Here is a 25886-nt window from a genome sequence, read left to right as displayed (position 1 = left end):
CAGGCAACAACATAAACTAGAGACAATAAGAGTGAGTTGCTAGCACTAGTCTTACTGTGTCCGTCTGAGTTTTAACACATAACTGCGCACCTAAGGTTCTGATTCTATAGGCAATAAGAATAGCCATAGTAGATATATTATGCCTATGTGTAAACCCCATACTCATGAATGAATGTGATGCACCAGAATCAAATAATACATATGCTGGGTAGGAATCAATGGTGAACATACCAGCCATCATAGGCTCTCCCTACGGGATCTCCTCAGCCTTAGTGAAGTTAACTTGTCCCGAGCGACTCACGAGCACCTTCTTCCTGATGATAGTCCTCTTGACCAAACGAGAGTTGGCTGAAGGCTGATGAAAGGGACCATGACGCCTAAGAGGGGGGTTGAATTAGGCAACTTAAAACTCTAACTCTAAACTATGGCCTCTTTTTCTACCCTTAGCAAAACCTATGCAAAAGATAAACTATCTAAATGTGCAACTACGGTTTTGCTAGTATGTTGCTATCTCTACCATAAAAAGGAGTTATGCAACCTAGGTTCCAAACCTATCAACTAGCCTATCACTAAGCTAGGAAAGTAAAGCACAAACCAAGATTGCAATGTAAATGCGGTATTTTTACCGAGGTATCAAGAAGCGCGCAAGCTTCCCCCTAGTCCTCATTGGAGCCCCTCGCAAGGAATCCCTCGCAAGGGCCAAGCTCCCAGTTGGGTAACTCTGTGGATAGCCTCGGGCCTTCCCCACGCACAAGTGGGTCTCTAACGTGCCTTTCGGCAAGCCTCTCCTAGATGCTCCCTGCCGTCTTCACTATCAAGCTTCCGGCGGAAACTCCACGGGCCATGTTCCCTTCGGTACATGGTGGCAGCCACACCACAAATGCGTTTGGTGTGATCTCGCAAGATTGCATGCCCCTCCGATGTACAACAATGGTGCGCGCAAGCACCGAGTGGTAAGAGGTATACAAACCTCACTAAACACTAGGCCTAAACCTAGAGCAAGCGCATAAGCGGTGGTCTAATCAACCTAAGCACTTCGTAAAGCACTTACGCTAATCACCTAATGAATCACTAAGCACTATGCAAGTGGAGATCACTAAAATGATATATCAACACCCTTGGTATGTTTTCTCAACTCTCCACATCTCAAATGGCCGGTTGGGGTCCATTTATAAGCCCCGCTAAGAAAATAACAGTTGGGGGCGAAACCTAGCTTTTTGCTACTGACCGGACGCTACTGTCGTCCTGACCAGACATATTCGGTCATCCCAACCATTAGAGAGTGCGTGTTGATCAGACTCTGGGCTGAGTCCGGTCTCACTTGATCAGACACGTCTGGTCACGCTGGTGCCGCTCTAGAACCTCTCTGGATTTGATCTAATGTTGTACTTTGCGCGTCCGGTCGTCCAGTGCCGCTGCGTCCGGTCATGCTGAAAACATTGCTGTGACAAAGAACAATATCATCGGTGTGTCCGGTCACTACTTCTCTCAGTGTCTGGTCATAGGTGCTAACGCCTGTTGTTGCCAAGCAATTGATCGGACGCGTTCGGTCCATATAGGGCCGCGTCTGGTCACCTCTGCCGAGCTCATTTCTTCACGATCTTGCATCCAGCTTGGTTCCTATCTTCGTGCTTGGACTATGCTTGATATCTTGGGTCTTCTCTTATGCTTCTAGGGTCTTGCTTATGGTGTTGATCATAGGATCATCATGTTGCCTTCGTCTAAGTCACGTCTTGCACCCTATTGAACTACAAAATAATTACTTGCAAATTTATTAGTCCAATTTGGTTGTGTTGGTCATCAAACACCAAAATCCAAAGTAAATGGGCCTAGGGTCCATTTTTCTTACAGCTGAGAAGACTGGGAGGCTGATTCTGAGGGCACTCTCGGGCATAGTGACCTTCCAAATTGTCGATCAGTTGTGCTAATTCTTTGGCTTCCTATTTGTTAGAATTCTTTTTTACCATCAAAGCTTCATGGTCAATCATATTTCTTTGAGCCTTTTTCACCTTAGAAGCTTGGTCTTCAATATTGGATATAGGTATCAAGGCCTCAGCAAGATTTGGGGTCAAATTCTCCTTGATCGCCAAGAAGATTTTTCTCATTGGGTCTGCATCCTAGATCAAATCGGCTATATTTCTCTCGAGCATTGGCAGCATGTCTTTTAGCCAATTTTTGGTCTCATCTGATAAAGTCTCTTGGGAAGAAATGGCCGATGAGCTAATGTCACTTTTGTCTATGTATTCTTCAAAGTTGAAGGAGTATCTCAGAGCTAGAGAATTAAGTGCCTACATATGAACAAAAGGAATCTTATTAGAAATGGTAAATGGGTTGACAATGAGATGAATGGTAAGGGAAACACAGTACCTTTTTTGGAAGAGACTTTGGCTGAGGAGAAGGAACAGCTGATGATGTGCCAACATCTTTTTTAATATTTGGTTGAATCGGCTCTAGACTTTTGATGCTAGTGTCTGCAGGCATCAAGAAGTTTTTTGGTTTATATTTGTTATAGAAGGACAAGAATAAGCATATGGATTTCTTACCATCAACTATTTGCTGAGTTGGAGACTCGACGATTTGGGTATTAGCATCAACATGATCCTCTTCAACCGTTGGATTGTTGGACTTTTGCCCTTGTGTGGATATTTTCTCAGGTGGTGTCTGATAAAGGAGAATGATCAGAGAAGAGTGAGGATTACATAAGATTAAAAGACTTGAGGAGATGCCTTGGTAGCATCAGGAGGTGAAGTAGAGAGGTTCTCATCTTCTGCTATTTTGGGTCTGTCAGAAGCATCAGTTATTTTAATTGTAATCGACTCCATAGAGGGATTAGCCAATGAGAGGTTGATAGACACCGATTCAAATGCCTAGGACAACAATTTAGCACCCAAGATAGATTGAGATGTAATAGTCGATGGTTGCAAGAAAGAGATTAATTTAGAAGTTGGATATCATCTTAAGAGGGAAGATAAGTTAAGTTACCTGAGCAATTGATGATTTTGTTCTACGAAGTCTCTTCCCAGTGCTGATTTTCTGAGTTACACCTTGGGTTGCCTTGCGTTTTGAAGACTAATATGTGAGTATTATTGGGGCAGCTAGGGTTTTCATCAACTTTTTAAGAGTGGGTGCAGTTGATCCCATTCTTGAGGCTAGACATGGTGGGTAATACTCTATTGGATGCCCTTTCCTGTCCACGCTTGGTGGATCAAATTCGGCATCCTACAAAAGAATTTGTTAGATGAATTGATAGGAAAACTTGTTAGATAATCCTTCTAAAAGAAAAAGTAGTAAATTACCTCACTATTAGAAGTAAATTCTTCATCTAGGGCTAAATAGTTAGGATGAATTAGACTGTAGAAGAGGTGAGAATGCCATTCTTGCCACCAGGAATCAAACAAATTTAAGGAGAAGGTAGCTCTTGTCCATTCGTGCAGGCAAAGAGAAGGAAGGTCTGATCAAAGTTGAAAAACTCTAAAAGCTTTCATTATCTCACTGATACTTTCTCTTGGCTTCATAGTGTTCCTAAAGAATAGCCAAGGAGGTAGTTGACCAAGGCCAAATTGACGGACCACAAAAGAAGGATTATAAAATTCATAAGTTGGGAGGTTATCTGGGAGAAAAGAACCAGTAGCCATTTTGCCATGGTCATGGCTAAATTTGGCTGGTAGTACACAGGGTTTGATAATACAACTAAAAATTGTAGCAGCTATTTCATCTGAGCAACTTGATTTAAACTGAAATTTGATAGGTAGAACTAGTTCATTATCTTCATCCTCATCATAAGGTAGCCAAGTCAGGATGTTTGCATCGAACCCTTTGAAAAAATTCTTGACAAGGTGGCCTATATCAACAACAATTGTTATGGCTGATGCAGCTTCACCATAATTCATACATTGTCGAGTTCTTCCTTCTTTTCCTTTATAATCTTCAGCAAAGTTCGAAGAAGGGAAGCTCAGATTCTTGAGATTGGGTCTTATAATCTTATGTATGTATAGATTTGGCGATAATAGTATTAACCACCAAGGGCCACTGATGGTATGCACTGGTTCATTTTGCAGTAATTGAACAGATACTTGGTGCATCAGGTGATAAGCAGACCCAACAGATATTTTCCGAGGGCGATTTCATTGCCAGCTACTAGACGTTCTGTCATGTATTTATGATTATAAGTTGGTCCGTAAGATGACCCACAAAAGATGAACTCTTCTAGCCATGTATTCAGGAAAGCTACATGCTCTTTTTCATCAATAATTGATCCATCCCTAATATGGTTCATAATATAGCTCGCTCATCCTATGCAGTCTGATATTTTGGCTAATTTCTTGGACCCAACACTTAGGAAATCATAGGGTTGCATTGATCCTGTTATTCTAAGGCCGGTCAACATGTAAATATCGACCAAAGTGATGGTCATTGGACCATGACCAAAAACAAAAGCATTCAAAGTGTTGGACCAAAAGTAAGATGTAGAAATCAGAAGTGAGTCATTCCTCTCCATTCCAGACAGTGAGAGTGTCAGACATTGACTCAAATCATAAATTTCCCAATCTCCAACCTTTTTCTTTGATACCCTATGGAACCAATCCCTCCATCCCTTAGGTATTTTGGGCCAGTTTCTAAAGGGAGTTTTGGTGTTCCAAGAACACAAATCTACTACAGATTGTTTGAGGGGATTCGGTTGGTTTCTTGATTAATGAAATCAGATGGATCAAGGTCACCTATGGGTCCAAGATAATAGCCATTAGGCACAATAGCCGATGGAATCAGAATTTTGTTCCTCATTTCCTAAAAACCAGTTGGGATGAATTTAAAAAAAAGAAAATACAGAGTAGCGGCTAACACTTGAAAGGCAGAAGTTTGAAGGCATACCTCAGGAACGTGGTCGCTGGTTGCCATTATAGCCAAAATGGATCTAAATCTGTGGAAGGTTACTTGAACGACAGTTTGGTAGAACAGAGGATTTGCTAGGGTTAAGGCTTTGGTGGTGGCGGCTTGGACTGTTGAAGTTTACTCGAGAAAGAAGGGGAAAGTAAGTAGGCCGAGCAAGCTGGAAATGATATTGTTGGGGTATTATATAGAATTTGGCCCGAGAGATCAGGAGCCATGCATTTATTTTGGAATGAGCGGTTGCAACACGGTGAACAGATGAATAGAAATTTTGGAATAAAATCATTTTATCCTAAAATTAGGGGACATGTGTTTACACCAAAATTTGGGAAGAAGAACGCGGGAACTCAAAGCTTCCAGGATTGTGTCATCAAGAAATCGATTAGATGTGAATAGATATCAGTTGATTTAGATGTGATGTCAGAATCGGCTATTTTATGGATGACGTCAGCAAACAACATCAATGGGCTATGTTTGAGTGGTGCCAGGAAGATGTGTCGGACTCTACAAATAAGGAAAATTGGGGTTCAGGTTATTATTAAAGAGTTTTCTTTTATTCCAAGAACTGTATTGAGTCGTATTTGAGTAGCATTCATGTTTAAGTTCCGGGTATAAATATTAGACCCTGGTTATTGTAAAAAAGGACAAACATTCAATCAATACAATTTTTTTGGCTTTCACCATCGCATTAGGAGTAGGAGTACTGTAGATCTCGACGAGTTCTTCAGCAAATAGGGTTGCATCGACTGATCGACCTCCAGCTTGCTTGTGAGTACCGTCACGACTTGTATTGTGCTTGTAAAGCTGCATCAGCTGATTGAACTTTTATAAACCATAATATAAGTTAGTTATGTAAGGCTGCATCAGCTGATTGATCTTTTACGAATCATAATATAGATCAAAGTTATCGATCTTGTGTTAAATAACCTGTTATTTAATACAATATCACCAGTTATCAAATTTGCTAAGATTAGTAAGATTTTCCTTGCTGTTTTTGGTTGATTCACAGTTATCGATCTTGCTATAATTAATATTTTATTAATTATAACAAAATCATCCGATTGAGATAGAGATAGATCAGCATCATATCATCTTAATTGGTCGTCCTTTAATCTGGTCACACTTCAAATCTTATAATTGATGGCTTAATTCTGCTAGATCGACTGTTTTATCTCTATTCCAGTCAAACATAGTATGCATCCAAAGACATATTTCAATCTTGAATAAACTCACTAGTTAATGAGATCTAATCTAATGACACTACCATAACGCATCGATCCGATCAAACCTCACTGGTAAGGCTTTAGATCAGAAATTATCGATTAGTGGTCTTGTTCATGATCAAGATATGTACTTTATTTGTTTGCTATGACTGCATCGGCTATTTTAGCCGATTTGCCTATACTCTCACGTATATAGCATGTTTTCATGAATCTGTCAGCACATAGATGGTTTTATAGATTCTTTAGCTTTAGTTTATTATCATTATCATAGCTGCATCGATCCGATCAAACCTCACTATTGATGATAATAGATTAGACTCAAAATTGTTTATAGATTTATTTATATTAGACAGTCGACTTGTTCGCATGTTATACTCTTTTCATCAGACTTATCGACTCGACGCTTTATATTGATCATGTTCCATTTAGCCGATGATGTTTTATGATATTCCATGATCATCGGTTATTTTGATTCGTATTATTATTGTTTAATATTAGCCGATAATCCTTGATTTAAAGATCTTCATTTCATGGATACGCCAGATATCGAATATTTAGTTGATAGCCTCATTAAATCGGCTATCTAGCCATACATTTGGAACTATTTGGTGCAATACCGATATGTTCCACCTTAAATTACTGATAAGATTTTCTCTCATTGTCAATTGCAGGTCAAGTTGACTGGCACGTCATTAGGTTTTCAGAATCGGTTGGTTCTGTGTTAAAGCCGAGCAGATCTCTGATCTCATTCCACTCAGATCTTCCGGCTTGCTGTGTGTTGATCACATCGCCATATTTTTGTATCAACAGATTCCTGTAACATAAATGCACATAACATATATAAATAGTGATTATAAAAAAATAAGGGGTTATGCACTGGGGCTTACCTTGGGTAGACGCGATGTCAGCTGAGTCAGTCAGTGGTGGCTCTAGGACCTCCTCCTGCACGAGAATCTCCTCCTCATACTCCTCGATGATCTCCTCAAACTTATGATCGCCGATGGTCACGATCTCCACCAACTCGTTCTCTACATGCATGTGATGATGATGCAACACTTAGCATTTAGACAACAACAACTCTTAAACTAAGAATACACATACTAAGGGTCCGTTTAGTTGGGCTTTTGGCTTTGGCTTTTGGCCTCAAAAGTCAAAAGCCCAACCAAAGGGGCTGCTTTTTCAGGCTGCTTTTTCAGAAGCAGCTGCTTTTTCGTAGTACAGTTTTGAAAGCTGGTTTGACTCTGCTTTTGGCTTTTGGCTTTCTGCTTTTTAAAATTGGTGGAATAAAAAGCTCTTCCATAGTTGTTTCAAGAGAGATAAAAATAGAAGGTATATTTTATACTTGTTTAACCAAACAGCTTTCAGCTTTTCTACAGCTCATAGCCCACAGCAGCTTTCTCACAGCTCACAGCCCACAGCAGCTTTTTTTCACAGCCACAGCTCTACCAAACACACCCTAAGCTACTAAGCTAGCTCTAATGACTAAGGTACTAAGCTAACTATCATCTTTACCAAGCAAAGTGGTGGGTTCAACTAACAAAAACCTAGCTTTACAAATGAAGCATATATCTTTATTTCTACTAATTATTTAATGTATATTTGAAACAAAGAGCATTTAACTACCATAATGCTTAGTATATCCTAAAGCTACAAAAATTATAGTGGGCACATAATAATATAATGAAGCTACTATAAAAATTTTAGGACTAAAGCTATCCCCAATTTTACCACAAAAATTCCTACAATAATTATCCTAACAATATTAAATATTTTAAAATAATTTAATAGCTCCTGGTATCAACATGTACATATATGAACTAAATACACTAACAGATAGAGCACAATTTTAGAAACCTAACAAAATTTGTTTCACAATTTTTGGACACTTACATGATTTTATTTGGTGGCTCAGTGCACGGCAGCGTGGCGGGCGATGACACGGCTCGACTGTGCCGGCCACCAGAGGCTCACGCTGGATCATCGGTCGAGCCGACCTTCAACTATGGTCCAACCGCCTACACCAAGCAGCAACGCGGGGCGGCGGGACGGGCTGGAGCAAGTTGCAGCGACGCGCGGCCGTTCGCGGCGGCGGTGCAGCTGCCCCAGCGATCTAGAGCATCTAAGAACCTAACTGGCTAGCAAGGAAGCATCAGTAGACTACCGTAGACCTAGCCGAGGTGATGGTTGGTGTGAAGGATGGCGACGGAGGTGTGGCAACGTGTGGCCAAGCTGTGCGACGGCGCACCATGGTGGCACGGTCGAGTCAGCGGCGATGGGGAGGCAGTAGCGGTTCCACTGGCGTGCGCAAGGTGGAAGGGAGGTAAGGTGAAGCTAGTGGTGTAGGTGAATTAGCTCAAGAGAGATGGTAGGAGGGCTGCCACATCCACAGCCAGACGCGGTCTTATCGGCACGGCGGCGGGGAAACTCTAGAATTGGAGCTTGGCAGTGCCTTCTTCATGGCTAGGTGGGGTCGGGCAGTGAGAGCACCTGATGGTGAAGACGTGGATGCGCTAAATTGAATAGAGATGATCCCTCGGTGGCCAATTGATGGCGTGGCTTGACGACGACAGTAGAGAAAGAGACGAGGCGGTAAGTGGGCTCATCTCGGTCTCGCCTTGGCGGGACGTGGTCGGCATGATCATTGAGGCACGAGCGCAGATGCTTCAGACAAGCACGCACGCCCCCGATCGGTATGGCCCATGCCCAAAGCCATAAATGACAGGCGACGGCGAGCTCGGCCACGTGCGCGCGGCAGTGGCGGCCTCAAACTAGGCTGACATCAGCGTAGAGGTGCAGAGGACAGGCGCAGACACGACGGTGATGCAACAACACCGGCAGTGGCTGCGTCACGGCGCGGGGTGGGTCGGCAGTGCGACAGCGCGACAGGGCCGGTGGCAACACCGCTTGGTGGCCAGGCCATAGCCAGGTCAGATCAGCTAGACACGTGCAGCGGTACATGTCCACGCATAGAGCGAGCAGGCATGGCGACGTCGCGCCCCCGAGACGTGGTGACCGCTCTCACCCGGTGAACTAGCTCGAGAACGTGTTGTGCATGAAATTTAAAGCGCCTATAACAACTAAACGGCTGCTTATGGACCTAAACCATCATCGCCATGCTCAAGATGGCATATGAGGCTACCAACCTGAGCTAAAACATAATACCTTTTCTTAACCTGATTTCGCAAAATAAATTGCCAAACATGGCATTGTCTAGCTGTCTATACACTTAAAAATCTTCTAAGTCTATGAGCTGAATTTGATTCCAAGCATTTCTAGGCTATTAGAAATGTTGGTTAACAATGTTATTTTTCTTCAGCAAGTATTTCATTTCTATCTACAAAGTTCATATTCCAAACTTGATTTAAGCACTACACATATGTTCTATAGTATTTTTGTTAAATAAAAATTAGTTTTAAACCCTACTTGATATACATGAGCTATTGAATCGACTTTCATTTAATATTTTTATTTGTCATTTTAGGTTACAAGAAATTAATCTACACACTCTGTCACATGCATTATCACATAAACATGATGTTCGTGACATGGTTTAGTAATTTGTTTAGGGCATAACACCGAGGGTGTTACAGCGGCTTGCTCCGACATCGCGCCCCACCATCGATCTAGCGCCTTCTTTGCTGGATCCGGTGGCCTTGCGGCTGGATCTAGCGAGGACCAAGGTTGAGGGCCCTCTTTGGCTGCGCATGGGCGGGGTGCTGGTCGTGTCCATGGTGGCGGCGGTGGCTCTGGCCCAGGGCATGGGAACGACACCGAATCCACAAGGGGTAGCGTCCTCAGGATGCGCGCGGAGGCGGCGACGTGGGCTAGAGGCGCTAGGACCAGTGCTCTAGCGGCCAAATCTGGCGCCCATGTCATGATGGTGGCGCCTGGCTTCAGTGGCCACGGGATGCTCGGTGTGACAAGTGCCGGAGCTAGTGACAACCATGGCGTGTGGATGGTCGTGCGGGCAGGCGACTTGCGGGGCGGCAGTCATGGGGCAGCAGTTGGCGCAGTGGATAGATCATAGCCTTTTCCATGCACGGGGTTGAGGCACCATGGTGAAAGCTTTATCCCTCTCGGGCCAATGACGGCGACGCCTATGGCCACCATTTTCTTCCTTGGAAGCGTCATCGAACGGTCCTCTCCCCTTTGCACGACATGTCCTTCCTGGGTGAAAAACCTTGACCTCCTAGTCAAGCGACGGCAGTGCCAGTGGCATCGCATCCCTCATTGGAGGCGTCGTCTTTGGAAGCTCACGCTCGTTCAGTCTGCGGCGATCGCCATGAGGAAGGTGGGGGCCTAGTTGAGGATTCAAGTTTGTGGTGTCCATGGCGAAGGAAGGCAGTCAGGAGGAGGGTGTTGGCACGGCGATTGGAGAGCGTCACATCTGCTTGCCAATGAAGGGCAACAGTTTTGTGGGACCGTACGCTAGTTGCGACCATGAAGTTGGCGAGGAGGCCAACGTGGGAGGCGCCCACGGAGTTGGCGATGTGGCCGATGTGGGAGGTGGTGGCTAGTAGATTTGCGTTGTCGAGGTGACCTACGTGGTATGGCGACGGGGCGGTCCTGCACAGCGGCGGCTGTTTTTGACACAAGGAGGCGTTCTGACTGGCAGCTGAAGGACGTGTGTGGCACTTCTACCTTTGACGAGGCAGCTAGGTCCTGAAAGCTACAATGTGCGTGCTTGGATTTTGGTGAATGGGATCGGCTTGGTGAGCGCTAGAGGCAGCTTCTCATGCGTTTGGTTTGGCTGCTTGCAGCGGGCTACGACGGCTAGCCCTATTTGGCGGTGTCTAATCCAGTGTGGTACATCATCTTGACAGGCGGCCCAAGCGGATCCGATTGCGGGAAGGCGACACAGCTTGCAGCGACCTACGGCAGCTAGTCCTGCTTGGCAGCAGGCTTGCCCAGTGTGGATCATTGTCGGTAATGATGGCGCTTGCGGTGACGACGGTGTTTTCGCCCTGACATCCTTAGTCGTCTGGGGGGTGGCGGTGTAGTGTGGTGGTTTGGAGTTTATGGTGGTTCTTTTTTTTCTTTTTTTTTTGAGTTGAGCTTCGGCGTTGTGCAGTTCATGTCAATGTCCCAATCCGACCGACTAGAGTTATTTTTTCTTTTTTGTTGAGTTTATTTTCCTGCATGATTGTTGGTCACTATTGTACCGTTGTGCCCACTTTGGGATTATCTTCTTTTTAATATAATCAGCAGCTTTCTAGCCTAATTTGTTTTAAAAAAAGAATAGTCTTCTTCAACCATTATCAACCCCTGAACATGCTGGCAAAGTATTTCAACCGATTTCGTTATAGGTTTGCCCAAATCAAGTCATTATTCTTTCATTATTGTTGTTGTGGACAGATTCTCTAAGTATGCACAAATTTCTAGCATTAGTGCATCCTTTTACTGCCTAAGCTAGTCAGCAGCTCAAGCATACATGCATATATATAAGCTTCATGGTCTCCCACAGTCTATTGCCATTGATTAAGAACGAATTTTCATTAGTCATTTTTTGCAACAACTCTTTAGACTCTCAAATATATACTCAGTTGAATATGAGCCGTGCATATCATTCTCAACCTAATAGGCAAATGGAAAGAGTTAGTCAATGTTTAGAAGCGTACTTGCGAAGTTTTCTCACTCATATACCCTGTTTGTAACTCTATATGGTCATCCTCCCAAACATTTCGGCATCAAATGGTGTTGAAGTGTGTGTAGTACCTAATCTTCATGAATGGATTAATGAGGCCACCCCCAACGCGCCACGCTGTACAGTAGTCCCAGCTGCCACCGAAGCACTCAAGGTCTAGATCAGCATGAGTGGTGGTTCCGCAGAGCATCACCTGCAGGAGCAACTATAGCTTGGTCTAACGAAATGCAGAAGCACCAGCTGTGGCTTGCGCTGTGGAATAGAATCCTGACATGGGCAGTCTACTTTAGAGCCAGTTTAGTTGCAAAAAATTTTGTAAAATTTTTTAAGATTTCCCGTCACATCGAATCTTTGGACGCATGCATGAAGCATTAAATATAAATAAAAAACAAAACTAATTACACAGTTTAGACAAAATCCACGAGACGAATCTTTTAAGCCTAATTAGACTATGATTGGACACTAATTGCCAAATAACAACGAAAACTGCTACAGTGCATTTTGCCAAATTTTTTGGCATCTAAACACGGCCTTAGCTAAAAGTTGAAGCAAATTTTCTGCTACAAGTGCAGACTCCTGGGACCATAAAAGAGTAGAAGTGTTAGCCTGCGTTAGGAACATTCATAGCCTCAAGCCTCCAACATCTAACATGGCAACGACTTTTATCAGAGACCACCATCTTTGTTAGCCTACGTTGGGCGTGCTATGAGAGGAAATTGATGACCAAATTTAGGAGCTACACTAGCCTATGTAAACATCAAATGTCAGAGCCATTGGGGCAGCCTAGCATGGCCAGCTGACGACTAAGGCTCTATTTGATCACGGAACGAACAACTAGTTAACTAATTTTTAGTCTCTATATATAAGTATCCAAACATGCGGACTAATTGTTAGTTCATTAGTTATGGACTAATTGTTAGTTCACTAATCTATTTATAGGAGCTAATAGAACAGTTGTTAGTCCTAATTCATCCAAACAAGCCCTGTTTGGCCTGCTCACGACAGTTGTTAATCTAGACGCCCCGTGGGCTCGGTGAGCTCGTGCGGCCGCCTGGGCTAGTGGGCCGGGCTCGGAATGCCGTCGCAACGGATCCTTCCCAATTGAGTTCGCAGCAGGCAGCAGGCGAGGCCGTATTGGCCAGCTGGACAGGATTGGTTGGAGCGCCAGCTGGCCGCCTCGTCTCCGCGCCCAGGAAATGGACCCGCATGTCAGTGGAAGGAGGCCACGCCCACGTTGCGAGTCCAGAACCAGAAGCCATGGCCTTGAAATACCCCGCCTCCGCCGCCTTGGCGTGGTGCCCAAACGACGCAACCGTCCTGCTCTGCCAACGAACACCTGCTCTGCTCTCGCCGCTCCCTCCCATTCCGAATCCCCTCCCCGCAACAGCCCGGCGGTCATCTGCCCCACCACCACCACCAGGCGATGGATCTCTTCCCCGACGGGGCCTTCGTGCTGCTGGAGAGCCGCGTGACAGGCAAGTACGTCCACGCCGATGGGGACTGGGAGAGGGTCTCCCTGCGCCCGAACGGCCCCGTCCCATCCCTGAACGCAGTGTAGCGGGTGGAGCACTGGGTCTCGCCGGACCAGGGGAACACCTTCGTCCTCCTCCAGAACGCCGCCTACGGCCGCTACCTCTCGTTCTCGATGCGGAAGGCGCAGACCGGCCACCGTGGCCACCGCACCACCCAGATGGACCGCAGCGAGCCCAACGTGCTGCAGAACCTCAACGCCTACCCGTGGATGTGGACGGTCGAGAGGCTGAACCCCCCCGACCAGGACTACGTCAGCCTGCGCTACTTCACCTGCTACCTCCGCGCCAACGGCAGGTACCTCCCCTGGAACATCCGCGTCACCGCCGACGTCGATCCAGACGCCCCCATGGTCACCACCATGATGCACTGGACGGTCCACCAAGTCGCAGCGAGCCCGGTACCGCAACCCCTTCCGCTTACACTTGAGGATCAGGTGCGTGGCTTCGCCATCCTTTCTCCTTCCTTGCATTGCGTTGCGTTGGAATGCAACTGTCCTCGATCGGCTAGCTTTACTTGGAACACCAATCATGGATGCGTTGGTTTTTATTTTCGCCTTCCCAGTTCCCAAAAGTCTGATTACTGCATCGCAATCTTTGCGTTTATCCTTGCCTGAGTCTGAAACTGTTCGTTTCTTCCGATACAAGACTACTGAACCTGTTAATTCTTGCTGACAAGTTTTAAATCCGATGCCCAGGAAACATTAAAATCCACAAAGTGGTCCCTGCGCTTTACGAATTTATCTGTCATCCGTTATTTCTGAGTCGAATCATGGTACGGACTCCATTGGAGCACTTTGTTACGATGTGTTCGCCTTCCCGTTCTCTACCACTTGTCCACAAAGTATTGTCTATTTGGTGTTCGCCAATCGTTAAATCTGCGTCGAATCATGGTATACGGAAAGCCCAAGCTGAGGCCAAGAGTTCTTTGTTACCGGATGACAGATATTCATGGTGTACTTGAATGATTTGCGCTATTTGATCTTGCTCATTTCATACCGGATCGATCGCAATGGTTTTTGTTTTACTGATTTCTGTGATAGATACCGAAAGAATTTGGTCTCTGAACATTCCGTTGTGAGTAAAATAGATATTCAGACATGTTCATTCAGTTACCGCTATTGTCCAGCCGTTTGATTCCTATAATTCTTTTCCTAAATACAGGGAAGCGACAGTGGACTGTTGTTTCCGCAGCCGCCGCGGACGATCCGGCACGTGCGGGCGAACGATGAAGGGGAGTTCGACCAGAACCACCACAACTGGCCCTCATTCGCTTTCTACGGCAGCTCCGTGATCGACCTGAAGAACGAGCTGCGGCTCCTTCAGGACTGGAACGAGGACATGTCCGCCTACACGCTGTGCATGCGGCCCGGCTCGCATGGGCGGCTAATGCCGCTGGTCACCGACGACCTGCCTAGCAGCACAGATTCCATGAACATCGTCGTCTTCAGGACCGGATCACCAGGTGACTACTCTGCAATTTTCTCAGCAGTCTGTGCAGCACTTGTTATCTGCTGTGCTCTTACAGTTTCAGCATGTGGGATGACTTGCACACTAAGCATTGGTTGTAGCTCAAGTTTGGTTCTGTAGTTCTGAATTTGTTATGCAAAGAGATCGGTAAAAAAAAATCTGCATGATAGATTTTGAGTACTGACAACAGGAATTGCACCTTGCCTGTTGTTTTCCGTAGCCCTGATGTTCAGAGATACTCTGTCGTTTAATTTTAAATAGTTGTTGTCTGTTGTATCCTCTTCATGGCTTTTTGGGGTTCTACATTTTAGTCAACTAGTGCTTGAGGTAATGGTTTACTTCGTTTGGTTAGGACTAATCTAAAACATGCTGTACATAGAAGAAGCACTCGAATCGAAATACCCACATTCTCAGGTCTGTAGTGTTCATAGTGCTTTATAGGATTTAGCAGTCCTTTAATTTGACAGATTCTTAACTTGGTCCAAATTGTCCGATTGCATTTCTACCATGGTGGTCAGTTTACAAATTCAGCTGTTCCCACAATCTGATCTCCAGTTCAGATAATTCAGTTTTATGCTTGTTAGCCAATAGTGTTAATCCTGGAGCTGACTGTCTACTCTTATATATTTTTGTCCACTGTTGTTTAGTTCTCACTGTTGTAATACCCATGATATGATGCCTAATTATCTCATTGATTTAAGTCTTCTCTTGTGAATTCAGCTGCTGCGGCATTAGTGTATCCGGCACCACCACCAGGAGCAGATGCTGCTGCGGCATGAGTACGAGTGCGGAACTTCTGACAATGTTGAAATTCGTCTCTTCGGCAACCAAAAGCATTTAAGCACTGCTGCCCCTTATACTGTGACATGAGAATTGTCCCATAGTTTCTGAAAATTCTGCAACTCTTCTGTAATGGTGGATAGATTTGATGCGGTCTACTGACCAGTAGCATTCTGAGATAACCTTTCAGTTTGAGAACATAAAACTGCTGAAAGCGTTATGCGGAAGTATGGTGAACGGTTCTGCAAAGTAACATTGGTTGTAGTTACCATCATCATCTCTGTTGGGTGATGGACTGATGGCAAGAATATATGTGGCTGATTTTGCCCGTACCTTGATCCTGAAATATCAAAACAGTAGAATACATGTTAATTGAGTTCAGCTTTTAGTCATGGACTGAAAATCGTAGTTGCATCATTTGTGTATTGATACAGGACATCCTTCTCTTTGTTTCTTGATATTTTCAGCAAATGAGTGGAAGTTTAGGTTGTAGAACGGTCAGTCCAGTTTGCATCTTTGAAACAACCTTCCTGAAACTGTACTCCTGAACCTCCCTGTTTTTTTGAAAGAAACTGAACCTCCCTGTTTCAAGTTGGGGTTTCTTGGTTCTGTTGCCAAATTTCTGTCAGGGTTGTGACCTGCTGCCTCTATTTTTTTTTTCAAAACTTGGTGAGTGTCCATTCTCTGCAATGGGATCTTAGTTCCTAGAATGTAATGTTTATGTTTCTCATCCCAGGATCGTTAACGTTTTTCTCATCCCCTAATAATCAGATCACACACAACTACACATGTAGTGTACTCGCGATGTATACAGGCCCGTAGATTGGCAGAAAAAAAATATAGCATATCCAAAAAAGGCTTGCAAGTTGCAATTCCTGGTTTATTAATTGGATCAACTCACGAACGTAAGGCCTAATGGCCATGTCCACCAGCCTACTTGGCAACTTCGCTTCCCTTGTTTGTTCATTTTTCTCTTTGCCATTTTGCTTTCTCGTGCCACGATACTACTATTTGTTACTTGAGTACTACTTTTTACTCTTTTAGCATTAAATTTTGATCTGTTCTTAGTAGTTTAAGGCCCATATATATTCTGAAGCTTTATAATCAACTGAAAGCATGCTTTGATTTTCTCGAATTTTAGGGCCTCATCGTGTATTTTGTTCAGGCCCCTCTAAATCCTAGGTACGGCCCTGGATGTATAGCACATATAATGTATAGATTCAGTCCTAATTTTTTCCCCAAATATATCTCTGTCATGAAGAATAATTATCCCACTATTGTCCAATTCTCATTGTCCTTTAAATTCTTTTCATTGGTCCAGTTTTAAATTCCATGGCTTATATAGTTTCTGTGGCGATTATCCCTCCAATTTATACTGACAATGAATAAAGAATGAAAATTCTCACTCTTTTAATCATTCAATATTAGACACAATGCATAATAGTGAGAAAAAAGAATAATATATACTTCCTTCAATAATAACAAATATATTTTCACATTATGTTTAATTTAAAAAGTAAAGAAGAAACAGGGAAACATGTTCTCATACGAATTCGTTATTGACTCTAAATCTTGTTGAGGACGTGTCTATTTGCAATGAATAATCTTTTAATATGCCTCTACATATACTATTCCCCTTTCTAGTGAGATTGTAATGACATGGGCCACTTGATCTGAAATTATGGGTAAAATGAAAAATGCACTAGTAGGCTTTTTTTAACATTGTCGACTCTTGATGTTTTCCCCATATATTTTGGGTGTGTCTAGTCACCGCCCGGGTGTTGTAGATGTACGTGACACCCGGGTGATGGCAGGCACCTAATCACTCGATTGCTAGGGGAACACAAATCGAGTGATTGAAATCCTTCCAACACTCGATTCTAGGAACCATTGGATACAGATTAAATGAACCAAAATAATTATCCAAATAATATAAAAATATTAAATAAACAAAACAAAAAGATTAGCCAGATTATTTCTATGGAAACGAAATTGAAAAATCTTAAAGGAAACCAAATAAAACATACAGAAAATAAAAAAAGCCAGATTATTTCTATGAAAGTCAAATTAGAAAATTTCAAAGGAAAACCAAATAAAATATACAGAAAATTAAAAAAAACCAAAGAAATATCAGATGACTGTTCAAGTAATTCTGACCATTTTTATTTACAAATAATCAATTTACACTAGTTGAACACAGAATTTATCCCAAATAGAAGCAGTAAAATGTGGTCCGATGAGACGTGTAATCTGTCTTTGCTTCAGTGTTTGTTTAGTTTCTAAAAAGTTTCGCAAAAAGTGCTACAGTAGCCATCACATCGAATCTTGCGATACGTGCATAGAGCATTAAATGTAGACGAAAAAAAACTAATTGCACAGTTTGGTTAGAAATCGCGGGACGAACGTTTTGAGCCTAATTAGTCTATGATTGAACACTAATTGTCAAATAAAAACGAAAGTGCTATGGTAGCAAAATTTCCAAATTTCGCGAACTAAACACAGCCGGAAGAATAAATCTAGATGCATAGGCTGGTTTAGGCTAGCTGGTGCTGGTTTGTTGTGAGAGAAAAGCACTGTTGGCTGACTGATTTAGGCTGGATGAAACCAACAAACGAACAGGCTAAGTATCTACAAGTATGTGATGGGTCAGCATTCATCTCACCTGCACGGCTGCACCCGCACCTATACTTGGCCATGCAGCCCGAGGCACGACGGCACGGCACGAAGCACGTTTTTTAGCCCGACACGAGCACGGCACGGCCCGGTAACATGCGGGCCTGGGCTGGCCCGGCCCGAGGCAGCAGGCCGTGCCTGGGCCGCTGCTCAGGCCCGTGGGCTGGCACGGCACGGCCCGCTCCTGTACCGAACGGCCCGGCAAGCTGGCCTGCTAAGAGCCAGCCAGCCAGGCGCCCAGGCCGCTCCGCTCGGCCGTCCCCACCCCCGTCCACCGTCCCCCCTGAACCTAAATCCCTAAATCCCCCTCCCGTCCCGGCTCCCCTCCCTCCCCGTCCCCGCTCGGCCGCTCCCCAGCTCCCCTCCCTCCCCGCTCCGGCGCTCCCCACTCGCGGTCGCGGCATCGCTCTTCTGCCTTGCTCCCTCTCTTCGTTCGCCGGCCAAGTGTGGGCGCGTCCGCTCGTGGCAGCGGGCACCGCGTGCTCCATCCCCGGCCACGCCGCCGCCTCCACCTCCACTCCACTCCGCCTCCCCCATCCCCATGCCGCCGCCTCCAGAGCTCCACCTCCACGGCCCCTCGCGCGACGGCGTCGAGTGCGGCGGCGGCCGCCGCCTCCACGGCCCCCCGCGCGTCTGGATCTGGCCGCCTCCTCCGCGCCCCCACACGGCTTTGAGCGGAGCGGCCTCCATCCCCTCCGCGGCGCCAACTCCGCCAGCTACTTCGCCGGATCCGGCCGCTACTTCGCCGGACTCGCCTCCTCCGCCGGATCCGGCATCAAGCGACCCGGGGGGAAGCTCGCCAGCGGCCGTCGCCACCTCCACTCCTCGCCTCCCCCTCCGGCCTCCTCTCTGTCGCTTTTGGTGGGCCTCGGGCCGGCCCGACCTGCAACCGTCGCCTCCTTACCTCCCCGCGCGGCCCTACATCCAGCCTCCAGGGCGAGCGCGCCGGCGGCGGCGGCCGCTCCCCGTGGCTGCCCTTGCCTCCTGCTCTCCCCTTCCCTCTCTCTGTGGGCCTCGGGCCAGCCTGGAACGCTTGGCAGGCCGTGCCTTCTCGGGCCGGCCCGGCCCGAAAAACGGCCCAGCAGGCCGTGCCTGGGCCCTTGGTCAGGCACGACGCCCGGCTGGGCACGGCCCGGGAGGCCCGCGTGCCGTGCCGGCCCGACATCCTCCGGGCCGTGCCTGGCACGGGCCCGTGCCGTGCCGAGCCGGGCCGGCCCGATGGCCAAGTATACCCGCACCTTGCAAGCCGGCCGCCTGCACCTGCACTTCTTTTCTGGAACGCCTGCAACTGTACGTATCACGTCATCATGCACTACACAGGCCACAGGCCAAGCCAGACACGACAGCGACCACCAGGGGCCCGCGAGCTCTCGCTGTGCGCCGTTCACAGCGCTGATCGGACGGACGCCAGATCGAGTGAGCGCAGCCCAAAAAATACTCGAGTAATATATAGCTTACCCGTATATTTTACTCTTTTGTCGAGAGTCCGGCCGCTTAGCATTTCGGTTGTCATATCGGTATCGGTTCGGGAAGAAACACCGTTGCTTAAAAACATTTTTCTATCTAAAAATCTATGATCGTTTACGATAATCCACGATCATAAATTTTTAAATACTGCTTCGTCTGAAAATACTGTTTCAGTTATGATTTATCATAAACGATCGTAAATTTTCAACTAAAATAATATTTTTCTCTCACACAAATTAACCCGTCGTACTTTTTCAGCAACGAGAATACGAACAGCTAATCGAACGGGCCGTACTCAACCAAGCCACGCGGATCCGATCCAAGCACCCTTCTCTTGTCCTTCGATTCACCACCGCCGGATCGTAGGTTTGGTTGCCTTTCCCCACCCACAGCGTTGGTCTTGCTCCTACTCTACCCACCATGCCGCCGCCACGGAGAGCAGCGCGTCGCCGGTCCGCCACCGCCGCGGAGCCCCCACGCGCCGTGCGAGGCAGCCGCCGGCTGTCCGTGCGGCACGGCGAGCCGTTCAAGCGGGAGGGCCGGTGCGGCGGCGGCGACGACGACGACGACGGGCTGCCGCTGAGCGACGAGGCCCTCCTCCTCGTCTTCTCGGCGCTCTCGTTCACGACCGCGGACCTCGTCCGCTGCGCCGCCACCTGCCGGCGCTGGCGCCGCCTCGTGTCGGCCGACGCCGCCTTCATCTGCCCGCGCGCGACCCCGCGCTCGGACCCCTGCATCGGGAGCCTCGCGCTCGGCTTCTTCCACTCGCACATGACCGACGGCGGCGTCGCGCAGCCGCGGTTCGTGCCCCTGTCCGCCGCCGCCTCGCGTATCCAGCCCTCGTTCGCCGCGCTCGTGGACGCCGGCGCGTCCCGCGTGGTGGCGTCCCGGAACGGCCGCCTCGTGCTGGACCTTCGCCGCTGTGCGAACACGAGGGTCACCCACGCCGTTAGGCTGGGCGTCTGCAACCGGGTGGCCGGCGGCGGCGGCGTCGACGTCCTCCCGCAGCTGCGCGGCAAGGACAGCCCCTCCGGGCCCTACGCGTGCACGGTGATCACCGCGGCCGACGAGCGCGGCGGCGACCGGCGTATGATGACGCGGTACTCGTCCTACCGCGTGCTCCTCCTCTACAACCGCCGCGGCTTCACGGCGCTCCGGTGCTACTCCTCGGACGCGGGAAGCTGGGGGCCGGAAGCGAAGGTGACCGGCGCCAGGATCGGCAGGACCCAGCTCGCCGTCGGACCGCACGCCGCCGTCGTGCACCGCGGGGTCGTGTTCTGGCCTCGCCTCGCGGTGGCTCTGCGGCTCGACTCTTTGCTGCAGCCGGCGCCTGCCGTTGCCGTGTCCGCGGCGAAGAACAACGCCGACACGCCGCCGCGGTACACCGTGGCGGGCTTCTCCCCCGCTGCGCGACAGCGCCACTCGAGCACGACGGTCAGCGCGGCACACCGGTTGCTGGGAGTTATGCCTGGCGGTGGATTGCTCCGTGTGGAGGCTGACAGCGAGACGATACGGGCGTACTGGGGAGGACGCAAAGACGGAGACGCCGATGGTGACGGAGACATCGTTGACGGCGGCTGTTTGCTTGGCGAAGCGTTGAAGTGGAGGTGGACGAAGATGCAGGCGCTGATGATGGTGCACACGGTGAGGCTGCGGTGGCTCTGCGAGAAGAGCGGCCTTGTCATCTTCACGGCCAGGAATAACTCTGACCCGTACACTCACGTTTACACGTTGGACGTGGAGACGGAGGAGTTCAGGAGGGTGGCGACCGCAGCCGGCGGCGAGTCGTCGTTGGGGGAGATGTGTGGGTACGAGATGGACCGGGTGACGCTGCTCGCCTTGCTCGGCCGGTGATGGCACCTGACATTCCAAGTTCACAGTTTGTGTTCCCAAAGTTCCTAATTTGGGCTCCTGAAATTCCAAAGTTCACAGTTTGTTATTTAAGTTCCTAATTTGTGCTTAGTTTTTGAAGCAGGGCTCCTGACGTTCCAAAGTTTACAGTTTGCGTTCTTTAAGTTCACAGTTTGTGTTCCGAAAGTTCCTAATTTGAGCTAGCATTACCGTTGTTTTTTGGGACGCATTCTTTGGGAGACTTTAATCACTGGTTACTTGGTTAGAGGTTGCATTGATGAAGTGTTGGGTTATGTTGAGATCATAATTTATAAAGCATGTATACCTCATTAATTAAGAACAGGATAGAGGTTGCAACGACGCTTTGTAAGCCTAAAATATTGCCATTGCGTTTTCTACATGGTACTGCATAATAAACGAACTAATGTCGCAACATGAACTCAGTAAGGATCAGCCTGCCTAACACCATTCTACATGGACCACATCCACAAGGGGAGACCTTGAGTTGCGTGCGTTTGGGTTAGGAGTAAGGTAGGATGAGATGATTCCATTCTAAATTTCAACAATATAACGGTTCCACATCCATATTTGGTGCAAGAGATAGAATGGTTATATAAGACTGTTTTCAATGAGAACCTATATGGACATCTAAACTTAAAATGGGTAGCAAGAAATCTAAAATCAGACTTCAACAGAGTACTTATACAGGAGACTTATTTTGGGTTGCCTAAGGCTATCTCCTACAACATTACCTAAAATACCAGACTTATTCGTCCTTTGGGTAGCGCTACAGGCAAAAGGTTTAATACATATTCGGTATCTTCTCCAACAACAAGACTTAAAAGAGAATCGTTTCTGCAAATGGGATTCTAGGAGAGAGGATACTCATATTTGGGTTGTGTCTTTCAGACAACCCAAAATAGGACTCCCATATAGGTACTCTGTTGGAGGCTGATTTTGGGTATCTTGCTACCTATTTTGGGTTTGGGTCTTTTTATCAGAGACAGTCTGAGAGGCACAATCTAAATATGGGCATTCTCTCTCTAGAAATCCATTTACACTAAGAATTATCTTTTAAGTCTGGTTGTTGAAGAAGATGTCGAATAGGTATTGAATCTTTTATAAGGACCTGTGATCTTATATTTTTTTGTGTTGTCGTTGAGTGACCGAGTGGATATGATGATAGATCTGTTAAGCACTGTCACATGGGCCCACATGGCTCAGTTGCTGCCACATTGATCCTCGCTACTGAGCAACGGCTCCCCCACTCGCCACCCACTGCAGCCATCCCATCGCCCCCTGTTGCGCCCTCTGCCCTACTCACGTGTTGGCCAACTGTGCCCTCTGCTCCTGCTCACACGTCAACTAGGGCCAGTTTAGGCCTTGTTTAGATGCATCCCAAATTCCAAGTTTTTTCATTCTCTCTATCACATCAATTTTTAACCGCTTGCATGGAGTATTAAATGTAGGTAAAAAAAATAACTAATTACACAGTTTAGTTGGAAATCACGAGATGAATCTTTTGAGCCTAGTTGGTCTACGATTGGACAATATTTGTCAAATAAGACGAAAGTGGTACTATTCATCGGGTTGAAATTTTTTCGCGATCTAAACGAGGCCTTAGTTTCCAAAAAATTTTGCTTTCTACAGTAAAAAAAAGTATATTTAGACATATATATATATGGAGTACTAAATGTAGACGAAAAAAAAAATAATTACACAGTTCTCGGCAAAATCGTGAGACGAATCTTTTAAGCCTAATTAGTCCATGAAAAGCCTTAAATGCTACAGTAACCCACATGTGCTAATGACCGATTAATTAGTATCATTAGATTCGTCTCGCAGTTTCCTGATGGGTTCTATAATTTGTTTTTTTATTAGTATCCAAAGACCCCTTCCGACATCCTTCCGACACATCCGATGTGACACCCAAAAATTTTCACCTCCCTAACTAAACACACCCTAGGTGTGCCCTCTGCCACCACCTACTCACGCCGCCGCCCTGCTCGCTTTGCCGTGCTGCTCATGCTCCACCACCATAGCCTGCTTGCCGTGCCATATCGCTCCACGCGCTCGTGCTGTCGATATGCTCTCATGCTGCCTCTGCTCTACTCTCGTGTGTGTCGCCACCTAAGTGTGATGGATCAATACGACATTCGGTGGGATGAGCAAGTACGACCGATTGGAACGAGCGAGCTCATCATGAATCTTACCTGTATATTCCCTTCGAGGAATCGCTCTGCTCTGCTTGTTCCGCGACCACGACCGTAAGTGCATCTTAGACTTTAAGCGGGTTTTGGTGAATTGAATGACAACACTATTAAAGATATAATAAGTTTGCTTAGTGTTGAATAGAAAATTGTGTTAATTGCATATACTTGTGAATTATAGAATGAGAAGTGTATATAGGTTCAACAAGAAGGCAAACTTGATGATATGTCACATAGTGTTTGTCGGTGTTTCAAACCACCGGCTAGTAAATTTGTATCTACGCATCTGGTCCGGATAGTGTGTTCGGAGGACACAAGGATTTATACTGGTTCGGACAGAATATCCCTACATCCAGTCTACTATTGCTCATGTTACCGACACTAGTTTGTAGTAGAGGTTACAAACGGGCAAGAGAGGGAGAAGGTCCTAAGTCTCTGGTGAAAAGATTGAACAGAATTGAGTCTTGTTGAACTCGTTCAGCCGTGTGCTTATGTCTCTCTCATGGGTGTCCTGCTTTCCATTTTATAGGTGAAGGGGAAGGCGCAGGTTATAGAGAGAGAAAAGGAGAAAAGCGGGGAAGAAGCAGGCATCTAGGGTCGCGGCGTCCTTCATCTCCTTTATGCGGGTCCCGCCAACGCTATAGATGGTGACGGAGATGGCTCCACATCGAGCTCCTGTTCACCACTGGTACCATGCCTCAACGTCATCAGCTGGTCGTGGCGTTCCATCTTATCCCAGCTAAAAGGTCCTTGTTTGGTTTTGATAATTGAGTGACAACCTAGGTGGACTAATATGTGTTTATGTGAGATACACAGGTGATTAGTCCATAAGTACATATGTGTGAGCAACATATGCCATGACCATGAAGATGGCTTGGATATGTTGCAAGGCTCACACATGTGATGAAGGAGATCATTGCATATGAGACATGACATTAAGTCATGTGACTAAGGTGGAGAAGATCAAGACAAGACTTGGCTTGATGGACCGGTTGCAAGCGTGAAGGGTAAGTTGGAGGCTTTGGAGCGATGGACCGTTTGACGGTGAAGGTTGAGCAAGACTTGGCGCCGATGGACGAATACAACAGTGAAAAGCAAGTGATGTCAAGATCAATGAACCAATACAGTCATGTGATGATATGAAGTGGATCATATCATTTGGTGATTGATTGGTACATGTGTTGCATCAACAATGGAGGAGTTGAAATAGAATGCGCAAGGTAAAGGTATAACCTAGGGCATTTCATTTCGCCAGTCATAGGTTATGTAAAGAAGTGCTTGACCGGGTTTATGATAGATGACCGTACTATCAAGAGGGGTAAACTTGTTTGTATATCGGTCATCCAGTGCCACTCGAGTGATCTAACTTTGCATCATTGCTAGGATCGAGTGGCGTGGCAAGTTGAGTGGTTAACTCCTTGAAAATGTTTGTGAAAAGCTAACACAAGTGCACAAGGTGTTGTACACTTGGTGGTGTTGGCACACTTGTAAAGGAGAAGAAGTTAGTGAAGAAAAGGAGTTGAATGCGCTGGTCATGGGGTGACCGTACGCATCCAACATGAATACCTGATGCGTCTGGTATCTGACTCAGGCAGTAGTGTTCTCGACGTGATCGGACGTGTCCGATATCAATACCGGATGCGTCCGGTATTCTGGCCAGGTGCGGGCAGAGTTGCCAAGGTGACCGGACTCTGGCTCGTAGCAGTGACCGGATGCTGAGCAATCACTGTTTAGCATCAGGTCATAGTGACGTGGGGCACGGGTGTTGGTCTAGAGAGGACCAGACATAGGGGCACGTCCGGTCGGCCACACTGGACGCGTCCGGTCACAGTTGAGCGGCTTTGGGAGCTCTCTAGACTCGACCGAATGCTGCCCCTCCTATGTCCGATCACTTTGCTGCAGTGGGTCCAATGCGTCGCATCAGAGCGTGTTAGAGAGGGCTGTTGGACGGTAATGGCTACTTCGTTTGAATGGGACACATGGCGGTCAAGCAGTGACCGGACGCAGCGACCAGACACGTCTGGTCGTCCCAAAATCTGTCCAGTGAAGGGGTAACGGCTATTTTAGCCCGTGAGGCTATAAATAGAAGTGTTGGTCAGCCTTTGGCTGAGAGCTAAGCACCCTTGAGCCTTGGTGGCTTGTGTAGGTGTGC

At 46.9% G+C, this 25886-nt stretch overlaps 1 protein-coding gene and 1 pseudogene across 1 annotated transcript; both read left to right on the top strand.

The window, feature by feature from the left end:
• The first annotated feature begins 13008 nt into the window (after positions 1-13008).
• On the top strand, positions 13009-15694 carry LOC136472190 (uncharacterized; annotated as a pseudogene).
• Positions 15695-20010: 4316 nt separating this feature from the next.
• LOC136472189 (uncharacterized) lies at positions 20011-21754 on the top strand. The gene has a single exon (XM_066469923.1). It carries the CDS (start codon positions 20094-20096, stop codon positions 21525-21527), a length of 1434 nt encoding a protein of 477 aa, XP_066326020.1. The 5' UTR covers positions 20011-20093; the 3' UTR covers positions 21528-21754.
• The last annotated feature ends 4132 nt before the right edge of the window (positions 21755-25886 follow it).

This window comes from Miscanthus floridulus, chromosome 8 (genome assembly GCF_019320115.1).
Source record: "Miscanthus floridulus cultivar M001 chromosome 8, ASM1932011v1, whole genome shotgun sequence".
Lineage (NCBI taxonomy): Eukaryota > Viridiplantae > Streptophyta > Magnoliopsida > Poales > Poaceae > Miscanthus > Miscanthus floridulus.
The sequence above is the reverse complement of the archived record's forward strand: the minus strand, read 5'-3'. Positions and strand labels throughout refer to the sequence as shown.

What these genes read in the sequence shown, in the direction of transcription:
- LOC136472189 (XM_066469923.1), top strand. Translation starts at nt 20,094, where the DNA reads ATGCCGCCGCCACGGAGAGCAGCGCGTCGCCGGTCCGCCACCGCCGCG.